At 35.6% G+C, this 22636-nt stretch overlaps 4 protein-coding genes and 1 long non-coding RNA gene across 6 annotated transcripts; 2 read left to right on the top strand and 3 right to left on the bottom strand.

The window, feature by feature from the left end:
- Positions 1–231: 231 nt before the first annotated feature.
- LOC117237970 (CKLF-like MARVEL transmembrane domain-containing protein 4) lies at positions 232–13321 on the bottom strand. Its single transcript, XM_033502439.1, has 4 exons — positions 12939–13321; positions 1934–2101; positions 1739–1852; positions 232–1265 (listed from the first exon to the last, which is right to left on the bottom strand). The coding sequence occupies exons 1-4, from the start codon at positions 13110–13112 to the stop codon at positions 1182–1184; spliced, it is 540 nt and encodes a 179-aa protein (XP_033358330.1). The 5' UTR covers positions 13113–13321; the 3' UTR covers positions 232–1181.
- Positions 2975–7840, bottom strand: LOC117237967 (WD repeat-containing protein 63-like). The gene has a single exon (XM_033502435.1). It carries the CDS (start codon positions 6021–6023, stop codon positions 3030–3032), a length of 2994 nt encoding a protein of 997 aa, XP_033358326.1. The 5' UTR covers positions 6024–7840; the 3' UTR covers positions 2975–3029.
- Positions 7857–9548, bottom strand: LOC117237973. The gene is made up of 2 exons (XR_004494091.1): positions 8906–9548; positions 7857–8790 (listed from the first exon to the last, which is right to left on the bottom strand). It is a non-coding gene; the product is annotated as an uncharacterized LOC117237973 (long non-coding RNA).
- A 676-nt stretch (positions 13322–13997) lies between the features above and the next one.
- Positions 13998–16966, top strand: LOC117237958 (syntenin-1-like). The gene is made up of 8 exons (XM_033502417.1): positions 13998–14179; positions 14472–14537; positions 15163–15351; positions 15424–15534; positions 15630–15865; positions 15939–16092; positions 16172–16281; positions 16354–16966. The coding sequence occupies exons 2-8, from the start codon at positions 14487–14489 to the stop codon at positions 16406–16408; spliced, it is 906 nt and encodes a 301-aa protein (XP_033358308.1). The 5' UTR covers positions 13998–14179; positions 14472–14486; the 3' UTR covers positions 16409–16966.
- A 343-nt stretch (positions 16967–17309) lies between these two features.
- On the top strand, positions 17310–22052 carry LOC117237952 (protein brunelleschi). 2 transcript variants are annotated; one of them, XM_033502407.1, is made up of 12 exons: positions 17310–18476; positions 18557–18830; positions 18901–19099; positions 19173–19384; positions 19448–19646; positions 19729–20143; positions 20214–20434; positions 20516–20873; positions 20939–21095; positions 21173–21350; positions 21427–21650; positions 21734–22052. In XM_033502407.1, the coding sequence occupies exons 1-12, from the start codon at positions 17539–17541 to the stop codon at positions 21917–21919; spliced, it is 3561 nt and encodes a 1186-aa protein (XP_033358298.1). In that variant the 5' UTR covers positions 17310–17538; the 3' UTR covers positions 21920–22052. The 2 variants fall into 2 exon arrangements, with proteins under 2 accessions (XP_033358298.1, XP_033358297.1); XM_033502406.1 differs by having other exon boundaries at positions 21728–22052.
- The last annotated feature ends 584 nt before the right edge of the window (positions 22053–22636 follow it).

The raw sequence follows: 22636 nt of genomic DNA, 5'->3' as shown, positions 1-22636 counted from the left end.
TTTTGAATCATTCATTAAATAGAGGAAGACAGTCGGCGATCTTTTTGCAAGGCTTGTATATAACTTCTTAACTGCCTTTTGATAAATCATTCCACTGATGCTTAGCTTTCCATTGATGTTATTCTTGTAGATTGAAAACGAAAAGTTATACATATTCCAAAATTTCTTTATTTTCCTCATCTGACTTACTGAAATAAGAGGAAGCATTATCGAAACGCTGTACAAGTGGAATTCAAAGACAATGTCAAAAACGAACATATATTTCAATGGTAATGTGTACAGAAAAAGTACAATGTATCCAGGAACACACTCATTCACGTAGTAGCGAACAGCTCTTACATCAATGAAAGTGAATTACATAAGTGTCCTTTATGTGATTGTCAGAAAATAAAAAAAAAACAAAAGGAAGAAAAAACGATGTATAGCGTTCAATTTGTGCAAATATATTAACTATATAAAACAGATATTTATATATATATAAACGTATATAACTAATGCGTGTATACATATAAATAAAAAGTCGCGGTAGTGCGAGAAAGGTACAATTAGAAAATTAAATTGGACGGGAAGTGCCGCGTAAGGTACATCGATGAACAACCTATATAATCCATTGCATATTATCAAAAAGAGAAAAAAAGAGATCGACATCCAATATGGATTTTATCGATTCTGAAACACAATTTGCTTTTAAAAGGTAACCTTTACATTTTATTGTAACCATAACATTTTCCTTATTATTGTATATTATGTTTGTACAGTGAAAAAATGAACCGCGTAACGAAGAGGATACACGAATCTCGTCAAAACAAAAACTTTAAGAATCGTTGATATCTCTTCGGCGCATTAACCCGTCCTGAACCAGCGGTAAACTGTATTCATCTTTGTTTTATAATCGTTCGAGTAGCGAGCATGATCCCAGAAAACCGTAGTCGCAAACCTATCGATCGAATAGCATGATCGTCCAGTTTGATCAATCTTTAAGGCACGTATATTATAGAGTCTCTCGTTAAGCTACAACACATGATCAGGTGGGGGCCTCGTTGGACTAGCTTCGACTCATTCGTCTGTCCACGATCTTGCTCTTGTTCGTAGAACGTACGATCGCGAAAACCCGAGTGTAGTAGCTGTGTCGTAGGTGCTCTTCAGGTACCTAGCGTCTCTTCGAGTACCTTTCCTTCTCTTCATTGTGTGTTACTGCTTCTAAACTCGACGTAGAGGAAATAGGACCCGGCAGCGTACGCCAATGTATTAAAGATTCCAAAGACCTACGCAAATAGTAGAAGAATTTTAATCGTTATTCTCGTTAGTAGGTAAAAACCGGGGCGTTTTACGACTTCGATTGGGTCGTCAAACACGTACAGTTGCTCACAAAAGTATCTGGACACCTACCGCAGAAACCTTTTATCCACATATCGTGCGTGTTATACAAAGCATTTTGAATTTTTTATTCGTAAAAGATTTCTATAAATGTTTGAACATTTTCTTGAGCAACTGTATCTTGTTTTTTCATTTGACGCGTAGTTGAGTAGAATGGAATAAATAGATTGCGGATTTTTATGCATTCATGGGAAATTTAGAAATGCAACTACGCTATAGTAAAATTCATGCTACTACAATTTGACCAGCGACGAGGATACTTATGAGCGGTAGTATAGATTCCACCTGTCTAATTATATTCATAGAAACATAAATTTGCATAAATATCTGCAGTCTAGTGACGAGACACGTTTATTCTTACCCCTGCGGCAATATTCCTTGAGACCGCTGAACCTATTAACGAGGTCCAGACAGATAACTGAACCACGAAGGCAATCAGATAAAGGAAGGTGAATATTCCTGTGTTCAACAGTTCCTGCAATTGAACAGACGCTTTGTAAGTACGAGGTGAAGTTGCGTTTACAAAATGAAAATTGCTGTTCAGCTGTTTACTCACCGTTGCGATCCAATTGATAGGTAGCTTAAGCGCTTCTCGAATCGACAGCAGATAGGTGAAACTCCATAAAAGAGTAGCGATGAAAGCTGTTACGGCGACGAATAGAAACCAATGGGACCCGCTTACCAATGCCGGTGAGGCACATGACATACATATTATACCAAAACCCTGAAACCAATTGAAACACGCATTCCTTTAATTTAATGATTTTCAACATCGAATCGATATGTCAATCCCCATTGTGCACATATGGGATTTTCATGTATAAACTAATTCGAACACGACACTCCACTTATTACGTTCTAATCGTGTGTATTATTTGTTATGAAGGATCCCATTTAGCTGGTTCGTATTAGCTGTATAATCGTCTATTTACATAAATTATTTGTCAAACATGTTATGGCATGTAATATTAAATTTGGAATGTTCGAGGACATTATACGAATTTTTTTAATCATCCACACGGAACTTCTACGTTTACACTTTAAAAGTACCGTAGATAAGTTTATCTATTAAAGATCAATTTACCACTGCTTTTACTTGTTATCGTTTTTACTTGTTACTTGTTATGAATAGAAGAAAAACACGAACAGCTTAAGAAATTGTTTTCTAACGCTTTGTTACGACCCTCTACCTAGACCCTCAATAGTCTTAAGGACCCATCATATATCCCTGTAATTTGCTAGCTAAGGTCCTTCAGACCGAACAAATATCTTTTTTCCAAATCGCTTTCTGAAGAGTATTGTCTACTACGGTTTTACGGCTTTCAACTTTACATATTCTACAACGTTAGAATAGTCGACATGTCAGTAACGGGTTAGTTCAGCTCTGTCTTTTCTCTTATTGCTACGTCAACTATAACAAAAACTCTACGAGCCTTGCTCTATCATGAACGAATAGTGTGCCATTGTATCGCGTCTCTATACATCTCTATACATCTAAATCATTGTCGACGATATATATCATAAGCAACGATGTGACTTAAGTGGAAAAAATAAAAACCTTATAACCCTGTGAATCACAGTGTTATGCTAACTGAATCATCCCTATTATCTTAACGGAAATTAGGGGATCGATGAACTCGTGGTGTCGATTATTATAATCGTAACGGGAATTTACGACTCCCGTTGACGTCTCTCCTCGCGATTGCGTCTCCCCGCGATTGGTCGAAAGCTTCGTTAGCTTTACGTCGTATTTCAGTAAATTTCTGAACGTAATAATTAAGCGATTTTCCCAGTTCTATCGGAATAAATTCCTCGAATTCCGGGGTTTCCGCTTTCGTTTCGAGAAGTTCAGGAAATTCTGCGGATAATGTATTGAACAAATGAACATCCCTATGAACGATCTTATCTTGAACCTTCCGCAATTTTGCGTCTCTTTCAGCTTGCAAAGCGACGAAAGGAATCCTCTTTGCTTCGAGTTCCGAGGGAACTAAATTCCTTTTACTCAAAAGAACTTCTTTCATTCTGTCGAACTCCTTCGATTTCCACGCGACGTCTTTTGGAATCGGAACGTTTCGCGCCCTTTTCTCCGCTTTCAACCTCAACCTTGTCTCTTGTTCTCTCCTAAGTCTTTCTCTCGCCTCTTTCGCCTCTCTTTTAACTTGCTCCTCGTGCCTTGCTAATTTTTTCGCCACTATAGCAGGGTCGTTATTGACAAAATCGTTCTGCCAACTGGCGAAAAGCTTTTTCCTTCGTGTCTCTTTCCAAGTATATTCTTCGAACCAATCCATTCTTTCTATCGTGCTTTCGTTACGAGAAACCTCGGCTTCTGTGAACACACGAAACAATCCACCACCATCGCCTACGCCTATCTTCTTGAAACCATCGTTATATAATACAGGAGATTCTAACAAGGTTAGATAAGTAATTGGTTCCAATGAAACGATTTGGGTAAATATCGGCTGGGTCGATTCGTTCTTTATATCCCACATCTCAAGGTTACCGTCTTGGCTGCCGACCAAAAATACCCCAGGTTCGTTAGCCCAACAACAACTCGTATAACGAGAGGAAGTTGCTCTCCAAAATAAAGGAGAATCGATATGATCGTCGTTCCAAATGGCAAACACTCGTCCACCGACTGTGAGGAGCACGTTCTGAAGATGTGTCGACCGCGTGATCTCTACAACAGGGCCATTGTGTGCGTAAGAACAGTTTAACATATCGCATTCGATAATGTCTGTTGAATTTTCTTCGAATATTTGCTTTTCCCACGGGCACGTTATCAACCCTTCTACGCAACCTATCCATAGATACTTCGTTATGCAATGCTTCTCTCTTATGTCATTTTTATTCGTATCCGGCGAATTTTCACCGTGTTCAGCGACGATAGGTGGAAAGCAGAAACATAAAGAAGTAAACTGCGGCTCTTCATCGACAGTTTGAATTTTTATACGAAAACTCGGCCGAAGAGGTTCGTCAGAATCTTCATCATCGCGAACAGTGTGTCTCGAAAGAAGAGAAATATTCCAAACTGCTATCGTGCCGTCCTCGGAAGCGGTTAGAAGTTGCACGTCAGAAGAAACGAATGACTTTGTCAAGCTTCCATCTGGCTCTGTATTATGTTTGGCAGGTATCCATCGAATGTTTCGAACAGGTAGCTGATGAGAACGATGTCTGTCCGAAACAACGATAGGACGAAACACTGGTAAACTGTTTCGTGTCGACGTTCCAAGTTTTATATTTCCGTCGTCGAGATTATTTAGAAACTCTTTGATGTTCCAGATAACTATCTGACCAGTGGAACGACCTCCTATTAAAAGATTATCGTCGTGAGGGCAAAACGAAATGGCGTAAATTTCTCTGTGGTCCTGAAGTGCAAGCTGTGGACGAAGTGGATCGTTTAATTTCCAAAGGAGCACTCTGGTTTGAAATTCGGTCTTGCTTCTATATTCGTTCTTTCGAGTTTGTCTAGAAAATTTCGATTTGCTGATGTACGAAATCGCTAAGTATTCCGTCAATTTTGGATGCAACGAAACATCAGAAACAATTCTATTGGCCGTAAAATTGAAATCAGTGAACGACACCTGTTCACGAAATGCAGGCGTATTGAAGACTGTTGAGATATCTTCTTCTTGGTTAGATAAATTTTCAATATCATCCACGTGCAAATTAACAGCTGCGTTATATTTAATTGCATCGATCATTTGTTGCGAACGAGCTTCTAAAAATAGTTCTAAAGCTGTTTTTTCTCTGGGTTTCTCGATTTCCTTGCATTGAATAGCGTCCTCTCTGTGTGGCCGATCGTCGTCATCTTTTTCCGATCCTCCTTTTAACTGTCCCTCTTCTTCGTTATTCGCAACCATAAACTCGCTCAAAATGTCTTCGCACGCGTATTGAGTCCATGCATTTTTAGGATACTCGGGGCACGTTTGAACGAATGTTTCACGAGGTTGCATACACGTCTGAACAGCCCTGCAAATGCATTTTCTATCCACGTTTTCGAATTTCTCGTCTTCGTTGATCAGCTGGACGTAACTGTCTCTAAAATCATTCGCGCTTCTGTCGCATAACGTTCGACAAGAATTCAGAAATCTTCCAGGTAATACGATTTCTATCTCAAAATATTCTCTCGTATTCCTGACGAACGTCTCCTCTACTTCCAAGTCACTACCTAAAGAGTTCCACGGTTTAACGGTCTTTATTACATTGCCGATAATTTTCTTCCAGATAATACGAGTAATATTTCTATTTCGCTGTCGTACAAGGTCCCTCGCTTCTTCGGTGAGACAAATCACAAAGTCGTCGGACTTTAACTTAGTAGACGAATAGCCTACGAGGAACGTATCAGCCTCGTAAATTTCGATATCTTCTCGAAAAACCGCCAGTGAGGAATCAGGTGATTTAGCGAACTTTGCGACAACGTCTCGGTGCACATACGCCCACGGATATTCCAGGAACACGTGTTCGCCGACCAAACAACCCAGTTCTCGTTGCGTCTTGGTATCGAGCTTCACGCGTTCTACATTCTCGATATTTTCGTCGACTAGCGTCCACCCGTGCGGATACTTAACCGCTTTCCTTCGCATCTCGTCTTTCTTTACGACTGTCCGGTACGATACTCGGTTAGAGTCATTAGAAATACCGAGCATCGATCAAACTTTCTTATATCCTAGAAACCAACCGACTTCGATCATCCTACGTTAGATTTCTTTCTAGCCTGTTGTTCGTCGCAAATGAAAATCGTTCACCTAAAGAAAGTTATATTTAAAGCAAGGCACGGCCTTGATTCGAGCTACACTCGACGTCGTATTTTATTCCATTTGATACTCTCTGTTCATGCGACTAGTCATATTCCTTCCCTTGTACTCGTCAACTATGAACAATCTACGAATTTAACCTACTAGATATAAATCAGTCACGACAAAACGTTTAGCGTTGCGAAGAAGTAAAAATAGCGCGCGAACCTTGCTGGCATGAAATTTAGATACGAATGTTTATAATATACAAGAGGCTGGAATGTACGAAAGGGTGAACGGGCGCGAAAGTGCGAAGGATTGGAACGCTGATTGGAACTGTATACCGAAGGAAGAATTTCACTTTCACTCGTTTGAAAACGTCGTCGACCGCGATAAACGTTCGACTGAGAATTCCTAACACCGATATCTTATGCAACGACTATACAAGTTATTAAACTATTAGCGACATAATCGTCCGATTTTCTTAGAAATAACTTGTGCTTTCTTTTATCTAATTTCTATTCTTTAGTATCGGTATGATGTTTTTGAAACGAAATAACGACGATTCCTAAAATAACTTTAAAGGAGGGTAACTAGCTGTTAGGAAATATAGGTCAGGCATCTGCATTATTCATTGGGGGAACGATCTACAAGCATTAATGCGCCACTTTTAATATACATACATAACATTAACGATCGTAATAAAGATGATAGCGAACCGCTCTAGCCCCATTCACTTAAACTATGTAGTAGATATGCAATTGATGAGCAGGGAACTGAAACATGACATCATCGCATTGACGGCGCACACATTTGCCGCCGCATTTCGATAACGATAGTTTTCGCTTTTGCAACGTATCGGCAAACGTAAAGACTTGTAACGGTTTCGTACGACACTTTTCCATATTTCGTCGAAGCTTCAGGCGTCTCTTAACATTTGACAAGCCTAATTGAACCAAAAAACGTGCAACAAGATTGACTTGAATGAAACATACAGAGGAGGAGGGCGGATGTGTAACGAAGACAATTTTCGTGGAAGCGAATGCTCTTCTAAACTTAGCAACAAGTGTTCCACTAAATTCCAAGTTTTCATCGTCGAGTCAATGGCGATGAATGAGGACGCGAATTACTGAAATATTACACGAATTGGGTTATTGGTTACTATCGCTAAGTGTCAGACGAGTTTATCAAATAAGTGGAAAAAGTGTTTACAGCGGGAATAGCACAATAAACTCAATATTAACGCGATAAAAGATATTTGTAAATAAAAGACGTGTACGCGTGTGTGTGTAAAAATTTCAGCAGCAATTCAGGAGGCATTCATTTGCAGACGTATGTGTAACATGATTGCGATTCGTGCATGTAGGAAACCGCTTACTTAAAGTCCAGATAATTAATTGAAATGCGAAGTCAGTACTTAGAAATAACAGATAAGATATAACCCGAGGAGAAACCTTACGACGCACATGCGCTATTCGTGTACGATTACTAAGTGGCTACTACCTACAGTTTAGACTAACAGTTTACAAAGCTAGAATTTTTTCATCTCGTCACGATCAATTAATCGAAATTAAGAAGAAATCCTGAGAAAAGCATGATCGTGTGAAACAGAGTTATGTAAAACAGAGTGTTTTCTAGTTCAGAATTTAAATTATGACGATAAATCACATGTTAGATTAGTTCAAAAGGACAGTGATTGGTATTGATAAATTCTCTTGGATAACAGTAACAAATTTAACAACAAAGTAAAGGAAATTTTAGAAGTAAATTTTATTCATTCTTACAAGTCATCCGATTCGAGTCATCGCTAGAAAACAACGCGTAATTTATCAGTTTATTAATAGATATTACTCGTTAAAGTTGGGATATTATTGTGTAAGGGAAGAACGATGTTAAAACAACAGTCATATCATTTATCGGCTTGTTTCACGCGTCATTTCTAAAACTATAGCGCTAAACTTTAGTATGATTCTGTCAGGGAAATGACGTATACTCCTTAAAACAGTGATGACTCTAACAAGTTCTCCGCTTTATCTTAAGGTTCCAGAAATAATACTTTTACAATCGGAGACGAACGACTTGGACTCGTAACTTCCGAGCAACGAATAATTATGCTTTTCATTCTTGGCGATAAATGGCACCGGAAACTGTGACTTATATGAAAAAGAAACGTCGATCGATTCGCATAGATTGATACGTTTCGTGTTCGTTCCACTCGTTTAAATTGGCAAATACTTTCAAAATTATCAGGATTTACGCTAGTTCGCGGGCTGTTGTAACTTTTTTTTCTGTTTAAAAGGCTACTGTTCGTGACACAGGCCCCTTTTTTATCTATAAATCAATTTGTGCAACATTACGATTTATTAAACGATTACGTAATTGCAATGAGCCAACGTACGTTATCGCGCTTGTTCGATCATAATGAAATGCACACCGGTTATAGAGAAATAACTGCGTAATTAGTAATATAAATCGCGTTAAATAACATTACGGATTTAACCCTGACACGAGTGCGATATAGAAGATCTTGAAGTGTATTTTGCGTGTCGACAAATATTCCTTGTAACGCGTTAACTATTTCTTACGTCGTATTTCTTGTATTTCCTTTCCCATGATGTATACGTAAATATTTTATACTCCCATGTAAATCATATCTTTCTTCATCACAGTTTGCGTCATTCTACGAAGAAGAAACAAAAACTACAGATGAATAATAATGCTACTTATTGCTCTTCAAATATGTAAATCGTTTACTCAATCATTCATCCACGTGGTGTAATGTATGAGTTATATACCTAAGAGATTAGGTCGTGCAACAGGATTGCAAGTACACATAGATCGCAAAACCAATAAGAAGAAGAAATATAAATCGACGCCCATATTCAATATATCTATAAAGATTCACCGTATGATCTAATTAATTGGCTTATACTTTCACAAACGTGGAAAAAAGATTTATATGACTTGAATTTGCCGCTTGAGTCTCTTTCTCTGTGTTACGAGGCGCGGCTTGTCCTTGCGTATAAGGTAGGTAGTTGCGTGTGTTTACTGAGTTTACTGCATAACTTGTTGCACCAGGCGATATGCTTCGTGAACAGCTTATACACCATAGACACTCGTGAACCTAGAACTCTGTAATCGTCGTCGTGATCGATATTGCACAATTCGTTGTGTTTTGCTCGTCTGTGAAGTAGCTAAAATTCATGTGCTTCGAGTGTTTCTAGCTGTCGAGTATTTTTCATGTATCTAGTAATACGAGTATTATTGATTTCTCGAAATTTCTTAATGATATCTTACACGATGTAAGGAATGCAGTACGATGTTATTATCAGGACCACGATTAGCAGAACGATCGATCATTGATAGAATGTTTAAAGATAATACTTCACGAGAAATGTTTGAAGATAAGAATAAAAATTCAAAGAAATTGTGGCGTTTTTATTTCGAAATCCTTATTGGATCTTTTCATAGTCGATAATATCGTATATATGTATTTACAAAATTAAAAATAATACCGAAATTGTACATACGCGGACAAAATACGACTGATAATATTTATGGAATATTAGAAATATTCGAAATATTTAAAATAAATGACCACGTGGAAAAAGAATTATTCTATTACCTGGAAAGTTCAATTATGCAAACAACGTGTGTCGTGATCAGTTCGAATAATCAAGATTCTACTGTAGTTCGTTCGACAAATAGAATAACAAACGTCCATCTTGGCGAGGTTAGCAACAGTATCGATGACAGTTTGTTCCACATGCACGTGTTTTCCGTTCGGCTACTGTGTAACTTTTTCCGCGCGTTTTCTTCTCACGCTCTATCAATGAAAATTACTGAACGACTAAGTACGTATCACCCTGACCGAAATTCACCATTCAAATGAAGCGATTTCTTCCCATTGTGTTCACTGTTACAAAGATTATGCGATATTGGTCGTACGAAACGATTGGGGTTATGTTTACTTAACAGTCTTCTTAAATTTTGCCTTTACGACTCGACGTAGAACAAAAAGTTGAAACATGTAACTAAGATATAAGCTTGTTGATAATGAATTTATTAATGGGTAAGAAACTAGAGACATAAGAAACGTGTAAGAACTTGAACAACTTGAAAGTTGTAGGATCTATGTCATCGGTGACCCTGAAATATACTGGATTCATTCTATTCGTGAGTATCATTGTACACGCGGCATAATACATATACGAGAATAAATATGACGTACGTGATGACACGGTAAATGACATTCGTATTGTGTTAGTTGTACTATCTATTTCTTATTAATGCATTCCACATTAAGGAGTCTCGCTGCTAATGATCAGAATCGAAGGCTGGAACAACCGGCTTGCATAACAAATAACCTCACAAATACTAAACAGGATTGATAGAAACGATGTTTTTGGCATTATTCATCGTGGTTTGGGCATTCGTTCATCAATGGTAGTAATTGCTCGTTGTAATAATTTAACCTCCTGGAGCTAAAAAACACGAAAAGTTTCAATGAAATTTGATTCGAGTCGCACACGTGGATCCTATGAACGGCAAAGTAGTTAGTAGAAGAACGAAAAATTATCGAGAAAAAGTCAAGGACAGCATGAATTTTTAATGAATCGTTCCGATACCGTTGGTACGGCCTCGACGTATGGCAGTAGGATGGAACTGTGAGTATGTGGGACGCCACGTATGGTCCCGGTCATCGGGATGAACATGTATGGTCATCGAACGTGTGTCTAGTTAGTAGGGACGTGTGTCGAGCGCATCGAAACTATGCCACCGACCGGGAATCGTTCCAAGACTTTGGTCAATCACGCGCGATCATCATCTTTAATAAAAACCGGTTCTCTTTCCCCTTCACATCATTGATATTTGTAGATTTGTTGCTTCTTCTTCTTTAAGAAGATATATTCGGTTTACGTGTTTATTTAAAATTTGAAGTTGCGTATTTGAAAGTTAAGATAAAATTATGTGTATACTTTTATTTAGAGGATTTAGACACTTAAAAGTTCATCGAATGCACCAAAGATGAGAAGATATATAAAATACTCGAAGTACTTATAGTGCTTCTTACGAATGATGATCAAAATTTTCTGCTTAAGTACCATTTCCTTAGTAGTTACATAGTTTCTTTAATTCGTAAAAGTATGAAATTGTATAAATATCCGCAGGCTAATAATTATGTAAAATTTATAACACTTTGCATACCACGTAAATAAATATGCAACCGATAATATACCGTCTGTATCGATAAATGCGATTCGAGGACAGCAAAAGTCTCGTGAAATAAATAGCTTGGTCATATTTGATTTCTATCTGCTAGTAATTTAATCGCACTGCTGCAAAATCACCGTCAGGATTTGTCATATGTATACTTTTTTTGCTTATATCTCGCAACATAAATTAGCTCATTTATTTCGATAGATAGAAAACAATGCGCATCTATTTACGAGCAAATATAAACCGGAAAACGTCAGCGGGCGTGTCTCTGATTGCACGTGCGTGAACCAAAGAGAAACGATGCTTGCTGATGCTGATCACTTAACGGTACCGTCGATTTCGAAGAGGAATCCATTACGCAGCCGGAAAATCAAAAACAATCAGCTCGTTTTTATTAATATTTCTATTTTAATGACATTTTATAATTTAGAAAAAGGAATATTTTAATACGCAGTAGCTAATAGCTGAAAGGATCTGTTAAATTCAATGATATAGTTGAGGAAATATTGTAGAAGACAAAGGTATATGTAACTTAAGACAAACGATATCTTTTAATATCTTTTAATATATTAATCTTCTTAACAAGAGAAATATTTGCGGCGAGAAAGGAGGAAAAATGTTTGTGCCAAAATTAAATAAAAAGATAATTGTGATAACATGGATATGATAGCAATCTAAGTAATGTATTTTAAAACTGTTCCCCTGCAAAAAATGGAAATTGTGTCTTACCGTGTTCTTTCTCTAATCTTCGTATGGAAACGGATTTTATAAGAAATTATTATTACTGTTTCAAGATAGTGGATGATAGTTCGTTAATCGTTCCGTGAGCAGATTACCGTTATGTAGTTATGCCGTTGCAGGTTCAACGTTACGGTGTAAACGAAATTCGAAACTACGTATGTTCCCTTACTTTTTAAATGATAGTAAATCTCTTTACTGCATGCTCGGAAAAGTAAGTTGTATTTAGTAGACACGAAATTGCGCAATGCTGAAAAAGATACGTGTTTAAAATAACAATACCGTGCAGAAAGATAATAGGATCGTAGTAGCAAAAACGATGATGAATGTTAGCCAAACTCCAATGGGATTAACAACATCGCAAAAATAAAACTCCGTCTAAACGACATAGTAGCTGTTCTTACTTTGCAACACACATTGAAAAACACGATGTGTACTTATATCTTGTGTGTGTACGATATGTACCTATATCTTTGAAACGTGGAACAAACATGCGTCTGAGATTTACTAGTACGTGTTATTCTATTTTTATCAACATGAATGTATTGTATAGAATCAGTTGCATAATACTACATACTTAATCTATCACATTGTTTGAAAAATACACGAATGCAAGGAAATCGAAATACTCGGTGCGATAAATTTTACAATACATTAATTTTTCCGATATTGTTTGTTTTTATCATATGCGAAGATATCAAAAATATCATTAATCATTATTATTGAAAAAATTTTAGATTACAATCAGCGCTACCTTGTTTTATTAATGATTAATAACCACGTTTAATTCTGGCTGTTTGATTAATTAGATCTTGCATTTTAATCAGAAGAAGATTAATTACCGAAGTATGGTCGATAGATTTTACTTACTACTTGTGCGAGTTTAATGATACCAGGTATCGTTCTGAAGTAGGACACGTTCAACGTAATGCCTAACAGAGGGTTAGGTTGAACCGGTTCCGTCTTTACGGTAGGCACCTGTCGAGGATTGTTGCTGGCGTTATTGCTGGAACCGTCCATTGTCACAACGGTCTCCGACATCATATTATGTTTTCTTCGCGCCAAATATACCACGACGTAATTCGACGTATATTCGTCAGTGAAAGGGATACCGGTGTGAATATGAACACTAATAGAAAATAAAGATAACCGGTACCGCGACTGCCAAGTTCGAAACACCTGTTGGTTCACCACGGCCCGCACGGAGGCCTCACCATTGAACACTACCTACGTATTAGCCAACAACCCGCTGTTCCCCTACCGTATTCTATTTTCCCCCACCTTTATACAATTCCTTCTTTAACTTGTCAACGAAGTTGAAGCCAATCGCCACGTCTTACGAGTTTACCGGCTCTTTCACTTCTTCCTTATCTATGCCAACCGATAAATACATTTCATTCCATTTTGTACCTCCTTTTTAAAAATTCCACAAATTTTTAATATTTTTCTTGTGTAAATTCTATCATATTCGCTTTAGATCTCGGTTTATAATTCAATACAGAATTGCATCATGAATATTTGACAATCATGTAAAATATCTCTTCGTATCCCTACTTTAGAAAATTATACGATTATTAAAGTGTAGAATATCTTGTAACTTAAGAACTTTTAGAACAAAGTAGCTGTTAATTAAAATTTATGTGTGCGAATATCAATACTCTAGTAAATGTATGTTTGTCGAAGAATAAAAAATGGTGTATAACTTATTTGACTTAACCTTATTAATGAAATCATTGATATGATGGATGTATTTTTAAATAGATGCGCCTTGGCGCGGTTACAAGAGAATTTGGAAGATCATTGGTCACTCAAATAGAGATCGTACATGTGATGAAACGTAGAGGCAATGGTAAGCCAATAGCTTCTGATTGCACGTTATATGCAACAGCGTAAACCAATCACTAAATTGCCCTAACGGAATCGACGTTGACACATCCCATTGGGAGAGCTGTTTTGTTCATCACTTGTAGGTTATCAATGATGCTTCAAGTGCCTCTCATGACGTATAAGACGTGTAATTTCGTGTTTTTTACATAAAGTAGTGAAACGTTGACCAGAGGCTTTGTGCATCGTGATAGGAGTATCGTATTTTATTAATCATCTTTTTAGAGGTGTAGTATTTAAACTTGTATCTAGGTATAAACATTTGTGCAAGATGTCTTAGATATCCAGTACATTCATCGCATCGGTATGCAGATGATCGTCGGCTGAATTACGATATCATATATATTATTGCATATTTACTATGTTTTAAATTTCATACATCTATTTCTGTTTTGTTTATACTGTCACTGTTTTAAATTGCGATAAATAATTTTACATCCTTGTTTATTGCCTCATTTCACAATTAACAAACAAATTGTTCCGTAAAAGCATATTTTATATAGGTATACTTATTTTCAGCAAAATCTATACAAAATGTCTCTGTATCCAACTCTCGAAGACTTGAAGGTGGATCATATGATGAAGGTAAGATCAAACTTCTAGCTATATATATTTTTAACTGTAAAGTTATCCATTATTTCACATATTATATATTATATTTCGGGGATGAAAGGACATCGGGACTTCCCTTTTGGAATGTTGGGAAAAACCCCAATATCCTAGTCCAGACTTTTATTATAGCTACAGTTAAGTAAAAAAACTAAGAAATAGTTTTAGTGTTCTAATCCGATTTTATGACAATGGGCTTGGGCTCGAAGTGACATAACGGGTCACTGAACGTAGCTACGGTCACGGGAGAGACGTGTACCTGACAGAGGTATGGGATAATTATATAGCTCTCCTTAAAAACAAATATTAACCCGAGAGGTGGGGAGAAGAATATACAAGGGCAGTTCCACTTGGACTGCAGATCAGTTCATTTAGATAAGTTTTAATTGTACATTAAGTCATATGTGTATCACTTCGTATTCGTCATCCCGTTGACCGTGAATTCGTTATCGAACTCAGGTTCGTTCCATTCGTTGTCATCAACATTTCGACTATCCGATCGCTGTTATTACTAAATTCGAGTGAAGGTTCATCAAACGCCCAAAATTCCAACCTTAATCCAACATATTAATTTACATACTAATTTATGTCATATTTGCAGGCTCAACTACAAATGGAGTCACAACACAATGTTTTACCTATATCGCAAGAACAAACTGAGCCATCTGCACCTGCGCATAATACCCTTTCTAATATGTTATATCCTTCATTAGGAGAATATATGGGTTTGGAACTTACTGAAGAAATGATAGCACAAAATATGCCCGAATATTCTCGTGTTAAACGGAATGTAAGTGATATAATAGGACTTTAACTAACTTACAATTTACAGCAAAATAACTATAAAAAATCTATGTTTCAGATGATGGTACGTACACCTGTAACCTCAGGTCCTTTAGCAGGTATGGTTGCACCATTATCTGGCCAGTCTTTAGGATTACAGAGAGCACAAGTTACAAATGGTATAAGAGAAGTAAGTAATTTTCCATATTTATGTTATATGATATATATAAAATATTAGTATCTTATATCTTGAAAAGGAATAATTTTTTTATCTTATCGTTATAGTTGATATTATGCAAGGATAAAGATGGTAAAATTGGTATGAGAGTTAATAATGTAGATAATGGCATTTTCGTATGCCTAGTAAGGCAAAATTCGCCTGCTGCACTTGCTGGGTTACGATTTGGAGACCAAATTTTGAGTATCAATGATGTCTCTGTTGCTGGATATACAATGGAACAAGTTCACAAAATGCTCAAAAACGCTGACATTAATGGCATTAAAGTAATAGTAAGGGACAGGTCAGTTACATATTCTTTTTAGTCTGTAAAATTATAATCTTACTATTTTTTTATTAAATTTTGTCAATTCTAGACCATTTGAACGCACAGTAACAATGCACAAGGATAGGATAAAATATATCGGATTTCAGTTCAGAAACGGAAAGATAGTCTCTTTAATTAAAGATTCTTCTGCTGCTAAAAATGGACTTTTAACAAATCATCAAATATTAGAAGTTAACGGAAAGGTTTGTTATGACATAATAAATTTATATGTGTATTACGGTTAATAAGTTCGAATAATATCTTTTTCACAAAATGGTTTAGAATGTTATAGGGTTAAAAGACAAAGAAGTCACGGAAGAGATTGGGAAAGGCGGGAGTATAATCACGTTGACGATTATTCCATCGTATATTTTTGACCACATGATCAAAAAGTATATTTTCGTTAGTATATAACATTATGTCTAACTATATTGCAAATATTTTATCGAAATAATATTTTTCAGAATGAACAACAGTTTGTTGAAAACACTTATGGACCATTCTACACCAGATTTTTAAAATAGCCTTGAATTCGTATTTTAAAGTTAATTTTATATCTTATTTTTTTAGAGATATATATGTACGTCTTTCATATTACAATTACTATATATAAATCAGGTATAGTAGTGCGTTTATATTCCACATATATAAAAAGATATAATAAAAAGATAAAGATATAAGTCATATTAAAAAAATTAATATCTTTATATTACTTATTATTCGATTTTTTTAACTAAAAAGTTAATGGGAATAGTTGGAAGTTTTCATTATTTATCATATATAAAAGGAATGGTAATATATAAAAGTATATTTAGATCGTTTTTCATATTTACATAATACCTAACAAATATGTAATGCTTATTCATTTTATTATTTGGAATATAACCACTATTTATTACTATGTCCAGGGTATCTTTGTTATTTAAATAAGAATATTTGTTAATTCTTTTAAAAAAAAGGTTCATATCCTTTTTTAACAATTCAATTTATATGAAAGTATTTTAAACAATGACGCTTAATTATATTCGATATGTTTGTGCATATTTAAACAATTTCCATAGTATAAAAACTGCACATTACAGTTTTAATCTCTGATTTTTTATTACATTTATGTAATATTTTATCATATCTATTTTTTCTATTGATATAATCTTCATAGAATCTTTAGGTAAAAATATAATATTTCGTATTGTATATTAGCAATGTGCCAATTCTGTACAAACTTTAAATAAAATGTATACTCCGTAGAATTAAAAGTTACTCAATACCTATATTTTGCTTTGTTCCTTTCTCATTCTTTATATTTTTGTCATTTCTTATCCTTATTTTGTGTTCTTTAATAAGTTTTCGTTCCTCTATGATTACTAATTTCCTCTGCTAATACGTATGTAATATAAATATGATAAACATCTCATAACGCACGCGCATTTGATATGCCTTAAACATGGCAGTGTGTGTTTTATTTGTCGTCCCTGCAAGTGTAGTAACACAACAATTATCAAAGTGAAATGTAGTATTAAATATTGTTATGATGAACGCGGGATATAATTGTCGGATTAAAGAATTATATATCCGTAATACCGCAGGCAAAGTTATTATCTATGTAAACCTAGGTACCGTAAAGTACTACTAGGAAGTGAGTGATATAAATGCGCTCGGCTATTAGTGTTATTTTGTCGAGTCCGGTACCCGACAACAAGATGTCTCATCCTGATTACGAGCAAACTGCTCATGATCATGCAGCATTGCTTCTACTTTTGAGGCCTATTGGCACACAAATCAAACAGAAGACTATTACCAGGTTATGTGAACGAATAATGAAAGCAGGCAGCAGATTCTCTGTGGCCGATTCTACTGGTGGAACGCGCGAAATTCTTGCTAGATTCGTTAGAGAACATCCTGTTGAAAATAACGATTGGGGAGATTTTCAAACTCACAGAAGATTGTTAGGGTTAATTACTTTTGGCAAATATGACAATCAAGTGGAGTTAAACGAGTTGTGCAGAGTCCATGAGACTTTAAAAGTAAAGTACAGTGCAACATTGTATGATTCACGTGCTATTCTTTTTGGGCCATTAGAATCAAATAACGCTCATGAACCACCAGCATCATATAGTACACCTTCGAATTTCAAAACCAGAGCTGTGTTTTATACAGACGAGACATGTCCTGATCTCGAAGTTCATGTAATGGAGTGCCTCAATTCTTTATTCTGGATTTTGGAATCCAAAAGATTAGAAAGATCAAGAGAAAAGATAGACCGGGTCTCTCTTTTACTAGCTCCTTTTGAAAAGAAAGATTTTATAGGATTAGATCTTGAATCTAGGAATAATAGAAAAAGATGTGTAGGTCGCATGACAAAACATTTGGGTGATTTATGTCTCCAAGCTGGTCTACCAGCAGATGCTTTGAGCAATTATAATTCTGCAGCTAGCGTACTACAAGCTGTAAACGATTGGTTGTGGCTAGGAGCAGCATTCGAAGGTTTATGTGCTGCATCTGCTTTAGTGCTATATCCAAATATGTGTAGAAGTCTTCCATTGCAGAGAAACTCTTCTCTTCAGGAAGGAAGTCCAGGTAAGCAGAGGTATGTATAGAACAAATTAATTTCAGAAATGGAAATTTAATGCTTTGGATAAAGAATGGATAATATTTCACTATATATAGAAGAGGTTCACAAGCTGTGGCAACTTTGCTATCACCCCCAGCTATAGAGGTGGTAAAGAGTAATATGCCACATATTTTGCTACCTGAAGAAATATCAAAAAAGTATCGCGAGGCAATAGTACATTACAGTAAATATCAATATGCTGGAATAATTGAGACAGAAGCTAGCTTTAAGGCTACAAGAATTTCAATAGAGCAAAATTGTACTTTACAAGCTGCTTCATACTTAAATAATGTCATACTTATAAATTTACCATTAAGTGAGCAAGAAAAAGTATGTAGTTTACGCGAGAATGTTATTAATTTACTAAATGACAATAACAAGAAATTATACAATATTTTAGATTGATCGGTTCACTACATTATCAGATTTATACACAAGTTTTGGTTTTATAAGAAAAGCATCATTTTGTCTAAGATTAGCTGCAACAAGACATGTATCTCAAAATAATCCTAATCCAGATTGGCAACAGTGTTATAATTTAATGTTACAAGCTACTTCTGGATTTAAATTGTCCTTAGATCCTGTTGATATGTCTCCTGGTAATTTTTTTTATGACATAATTTTGCATCGTGTCGTAACGCGTTAGCGTTAAGGGAAAATTTGTTTGTATAGAAAACCATAGAGGCTGGCCAGTTATACAAATTCAGGTAATAAATGAACTTGTTACTGCCGCTAATCGCATGGGTAATCCAGCATTGGCGACGAGACACATGACATTTCTACTTCAAACGATGTACAATTACTTAACTCCTAATGAACGTAAAGAAACCGCTTTGCAACTTCAAAATGTATCTCAACAATGCGAAGGCGCTCCCGTACCTCTCGTAAGTTTTAGGAAAATGTTAGGATAACGTTTTCAGCGTTGAAAGTAAAATTATTCCCAATAGGTTTTAGATTCTGGTACAGTTATACCGCCTGCTAATTTAACGAATATTCCAAAAACTAAATCATTTATTTTAAAAAATATGCAACCTCATCTTCAACCTCAAAAAATTGAAAGAGTCAAAGAAGATCATGGCCCATTTTTATTTACACCCATTAACTTTGGATCTTTAGAGAGGAAAAATATATCTAAGAGTAAAGTTGGTACGTGCATGGATCGACTAGATGTTGCCTACAAAATTATATTATTTATAATTTACTATATAACAAATATAAATGGTTACAGATTATTTATGGGTAGAAGGTGATATTTGCGAAGTATCCATGCAACTTATTAATCCCTTACCGTTTGAACTTCACGTTTCCAATATGAGGCTTCTTACAAATGGTGTAGTATTCGAGTCAATTCCCGAAAGTATTACGCTTCCTGCTGAATCAGGACCAATTGCGGTAACATTAGCGGGCAGGCCTAAAGAAATTGGAGATTTAGAGATTCTCGGCTTTAGTACGCATACATTAGGGGTGAAATCAAATTGTAGATTAAGGTATATGGAGGGAATGGTTCACTCTCAATATACTGTCGAGGTAGTTCCAGCTTTACCAAGAATAGAAGTAGTCACAAGTTTACCTCAAACTGCAAGCTTTAGCTCCGGAGATAATATAGTGACTAGCGCAAGTATATCACTATATGGTGGAGAAAGGTATGTCTATTATAAATAATTATAATAACAAATATATGACTGGAAGCTAATAGCCATTTCTACGCTGTAGTGCCGAATGTACTGTAACAATTACAAATATTGGCCAAGTTCCTATCGAAACAATCGAACTATCAATACAATCAACATTAGACACATTACTCGAAAGTAAAATATTTAAATGGAGCGATAAAAATTTTATGGCACAGTTACCCATACAACCCGGCGCTAATGCCAGTCTTACATTGTATTTATATGCGGCTACAGATTTTATAGCACCTACATCGCGAAATGGTAATATGATCAATTGCGTCTATCTTTTTCTTTCAATACAATGACAGTGTAATAAATTATTATATATTAAATATCTTTTAGATATTAGCAGCAGTACGTATCTCAGTCAGCCGAGCAGCTTAATGTCTCATTCAGGACACAGCTCGTTACCATCTAGATTAAGTTCCCCGTCGCATACAAAGAGACAATCCGAATTAACTTCCTCATTCAGATCAGGTTTAAGTTCTCATTCGGGCCATTCTTCTTTGGCAAGTTCGCGTTTATCCAAGCTCGCAGTTCCATTACATACTTCAAATGTTGTCGAAGGGCAATTGAAAATAAAGTATTCGGGTGGTACAGGTCTAACGGCAGGTTATTGTCGTATATCATCAGTTTTTATCACAATTGAGATGTTGCCTAGTGTACAAATTACAAATTGGGATGTACTTCCAGCAGAAACGTAAGCGCTTAACGAAAGAGTCGTATCTCATATTTCGATCTAAATACGTATACGTATATTTCCAGGCCGTCACAATTTTATCTCGTGTTAGATTTAACAAATATGACTAATCATGAAATGGAATTGCATTATACACAAACTAAATGTATATACATGGAGGGTAAAGAGCCTTGTAGAATTCCTGTACCGGTTGATAGATGTCCACTTAATAAATTATCAATGGTAATAAAGAATATCTTTTATTCATATTACAATTAAGAAATCTTACAATTAACAAGTAGTTTCTGTTTTATTGATAGTTAAATGGGGCAGGTGATATCGGAGAACTACAAAAAGTTTGTTCCGAGCATATAGCTTCATTAGTTGACCTACGGTGGCAATTATTGGGCACGGAATCGATCGGTAAAGCAACCCTTTCTGGCATCACTCTCACCCAAGATATGTTGGATCTCGTTAGAATGAGTCCCTTACAATGGGGTATGTTTGAATAATTATTTGTCGTATAATTATGATCCTTTAACTACCCTATATTAAATTGATAAATGTTTTTCAGAAATCAAAATAAACGATGTAACTGTAAAGGCACAAGATGAACTTACGTGTAGTTTAGGTGAATGCGTTAGTGTCGGAATAGGGATATGTAATGCTTTGGAACATCCACTAAGTGATCTTATGTTAACTATAAATTTTTATCAAGATCACCATAATGGTGTAAATAATTATCAATTAGAAACGAGATTATCCATTGCTGGCGCAAATAGAGTCATGCTTCCAGCAGTAAGTTATTTTAGTGATAAAAATATATACAGTCCTAATAATTGCATTTCCTTCTCTTTCTCTCTATTCTTTTTTAGTTACAGGAATATGGACGAGTTTATCACGAATGTCGTGTAGTATTCTTTACAGCTGGACAGTATAAAATAGATATTCAATGTAGTAGTAAAGAGTCAACTCCAAATACGCCAGTTCTTTGTTCGGAATTGATAAACGCTGGACATACGTGGCGTTATATACCACCGATAGAAATAACTGTCGATGATTACTGATGTAAATGAAATTATTAAATGTGTGATTTATTAGACAGAGAGAAAAATAAAATGTATTTATGCTTTGTTACTATCACTGTATGCAGTAAGATGTAAAAACTTTTACTTTTTTTAATAAACTATCAAAGAATAATTGGTTTCTATGAATATTCCATTCCAATATATTTATATTTTACATATTTACTTTACAGATATGCCGCTATACGCGCTGCCGGTAAAAAGCACATTTTTACTACTGAGCAGCACACTCGAAATTCTATTTTGTTCTTCTGCAATTTGCCTTATATAGATTTCAACGGTAACTTCGTCAATAAGGTTTCCTTTTCTTTGATATAAAATTTTTTCGAATTTCGCGAAGATTATTTCTGGCTAAATATAACCCCAACTAAAATTTCAGTTTAAATTTTCTTTAAAATCGAACCTTGTGAATTAGTCTCTCGAATGTAACATACGTTACTGCACAACTGTCTTGATGCATTTTTGCTTATGAAAATAAGTTGATCAAACTGCGCGCCATATCCTAGGGACGTTTTTTACTCTCCAAAGAAAGTTCTTTGCTGTAAATGGTTGGCCGTTCGTTACTAGTTACTAGTAGATATAGATATTTTTGGACTTTAGGTAAAATGGAAGGGTAGAAGATTACGGTCATGTGAATCATTTATATGGCCGTGTAGAATATATAGTTTATAGGGCAATCCTTTCGCTAGCTAATTCAAG

This window comes from Bombus vosnesenskii, unplaced genomic scaffold, assembly GCF_011952255.1.
Source record: "Bombus vosnesenskii isolate JDL3184/JDL3185 unplaced genomic scaffold, Bvos_JDL3184-5_v1.1 scf7180000013417, whole genome shotgun sequence".
NCBI lineage: Eukaryota > Metazoa > Arthropoda > Insecta > Hymenoptera > Apidae > Bombus > Bombus vosnesenskii.
Note: the sequence above shows the minus strand (reverse complement) of the source record. Positions and strands in the feature narration are given on the sequence as shown.

What these genes read in the sequence shown, in the direction of transcription:
- LOC117237967 (XM_033502435.1), bottom strand. Translation starts at nt 6,023, where the DNA reads ATGCTCGGTATTTCTAATGACTCTAACCGAGTATCGTACCGGACAGTC.
- LOC117237970 (XM_033502439.1), bottom strand. Translation starts at nt 13,112, where the DNA reads ATGATGTCGGAGACCGTTGTGACAATGGACGGTTCCAGCAATAACGCC. An exon ending in TCATTAAACTCGCACAAGTA is followed by an intron (nt 2,102 to 12,938) that starts GTAAGTAAAATC and finishes AATTGGTTTCAG; the next exon opens with GGTTTTGGTATAATATGTAT. An exon ending in CTATCAATTGGATCGCAACG is followed by an intron (nt 1,853 to 1,933) that starts GTGAGTAAACAG and finishes GTTCAATTGCAG; the next exon opens with GAACTGTTGAACACAGGAAT.
- LOC117237958 (XM_033502417.1), top strand. Translation starts at nt 14,487, where the DNA reads ATGTCTCTGTATCCAACTCTCGAAGACTTGAAGGTGGATCATATGATG. An exon ending in ATTCTCGTGTTAAACGGAAT is followed by an intron (nt 15,352 to 15,423) that starts GTAAGTGATATA and finishes TCTATGTTTCAG; the next exon opens with ATGATGGTACGTACACCTGT. An exon ending in TTTGACCACATGATCAAAAA is followed by an intron (nt 16,282 to 16,353) that starts GTATATTTTCGT and finishes AATATTTTTCAG; the next exon opens with AATGAACAACAGTTTGTTGA.
- LOC117237952 (XM_033502406.1), top strand. Translation starts at nt 17,539, where the DNA reads ATGCGCTCGGCTATTAGTGTTATTTTGTCGAGTCCGGTACCCGACAAC. An exon ending in TCCTGTTGATATGTCTCCTG is followed by an intron (nt 19,100 to 19,172) that starts GTAATTTTTTTT and finishes TTGTTTGTATAG; the next exon opens with AAAACCATAGAGGCTGGCCA. An exon ending in AAGGCGCTCCCGTACCTCTC is followed by an intron (nt 19,385 to 19,447) that starts GTAAGTTTTAGG and finishes TATTCCCAATAG; the next exon opens with GTTTTAGATTCTGGTACAGT.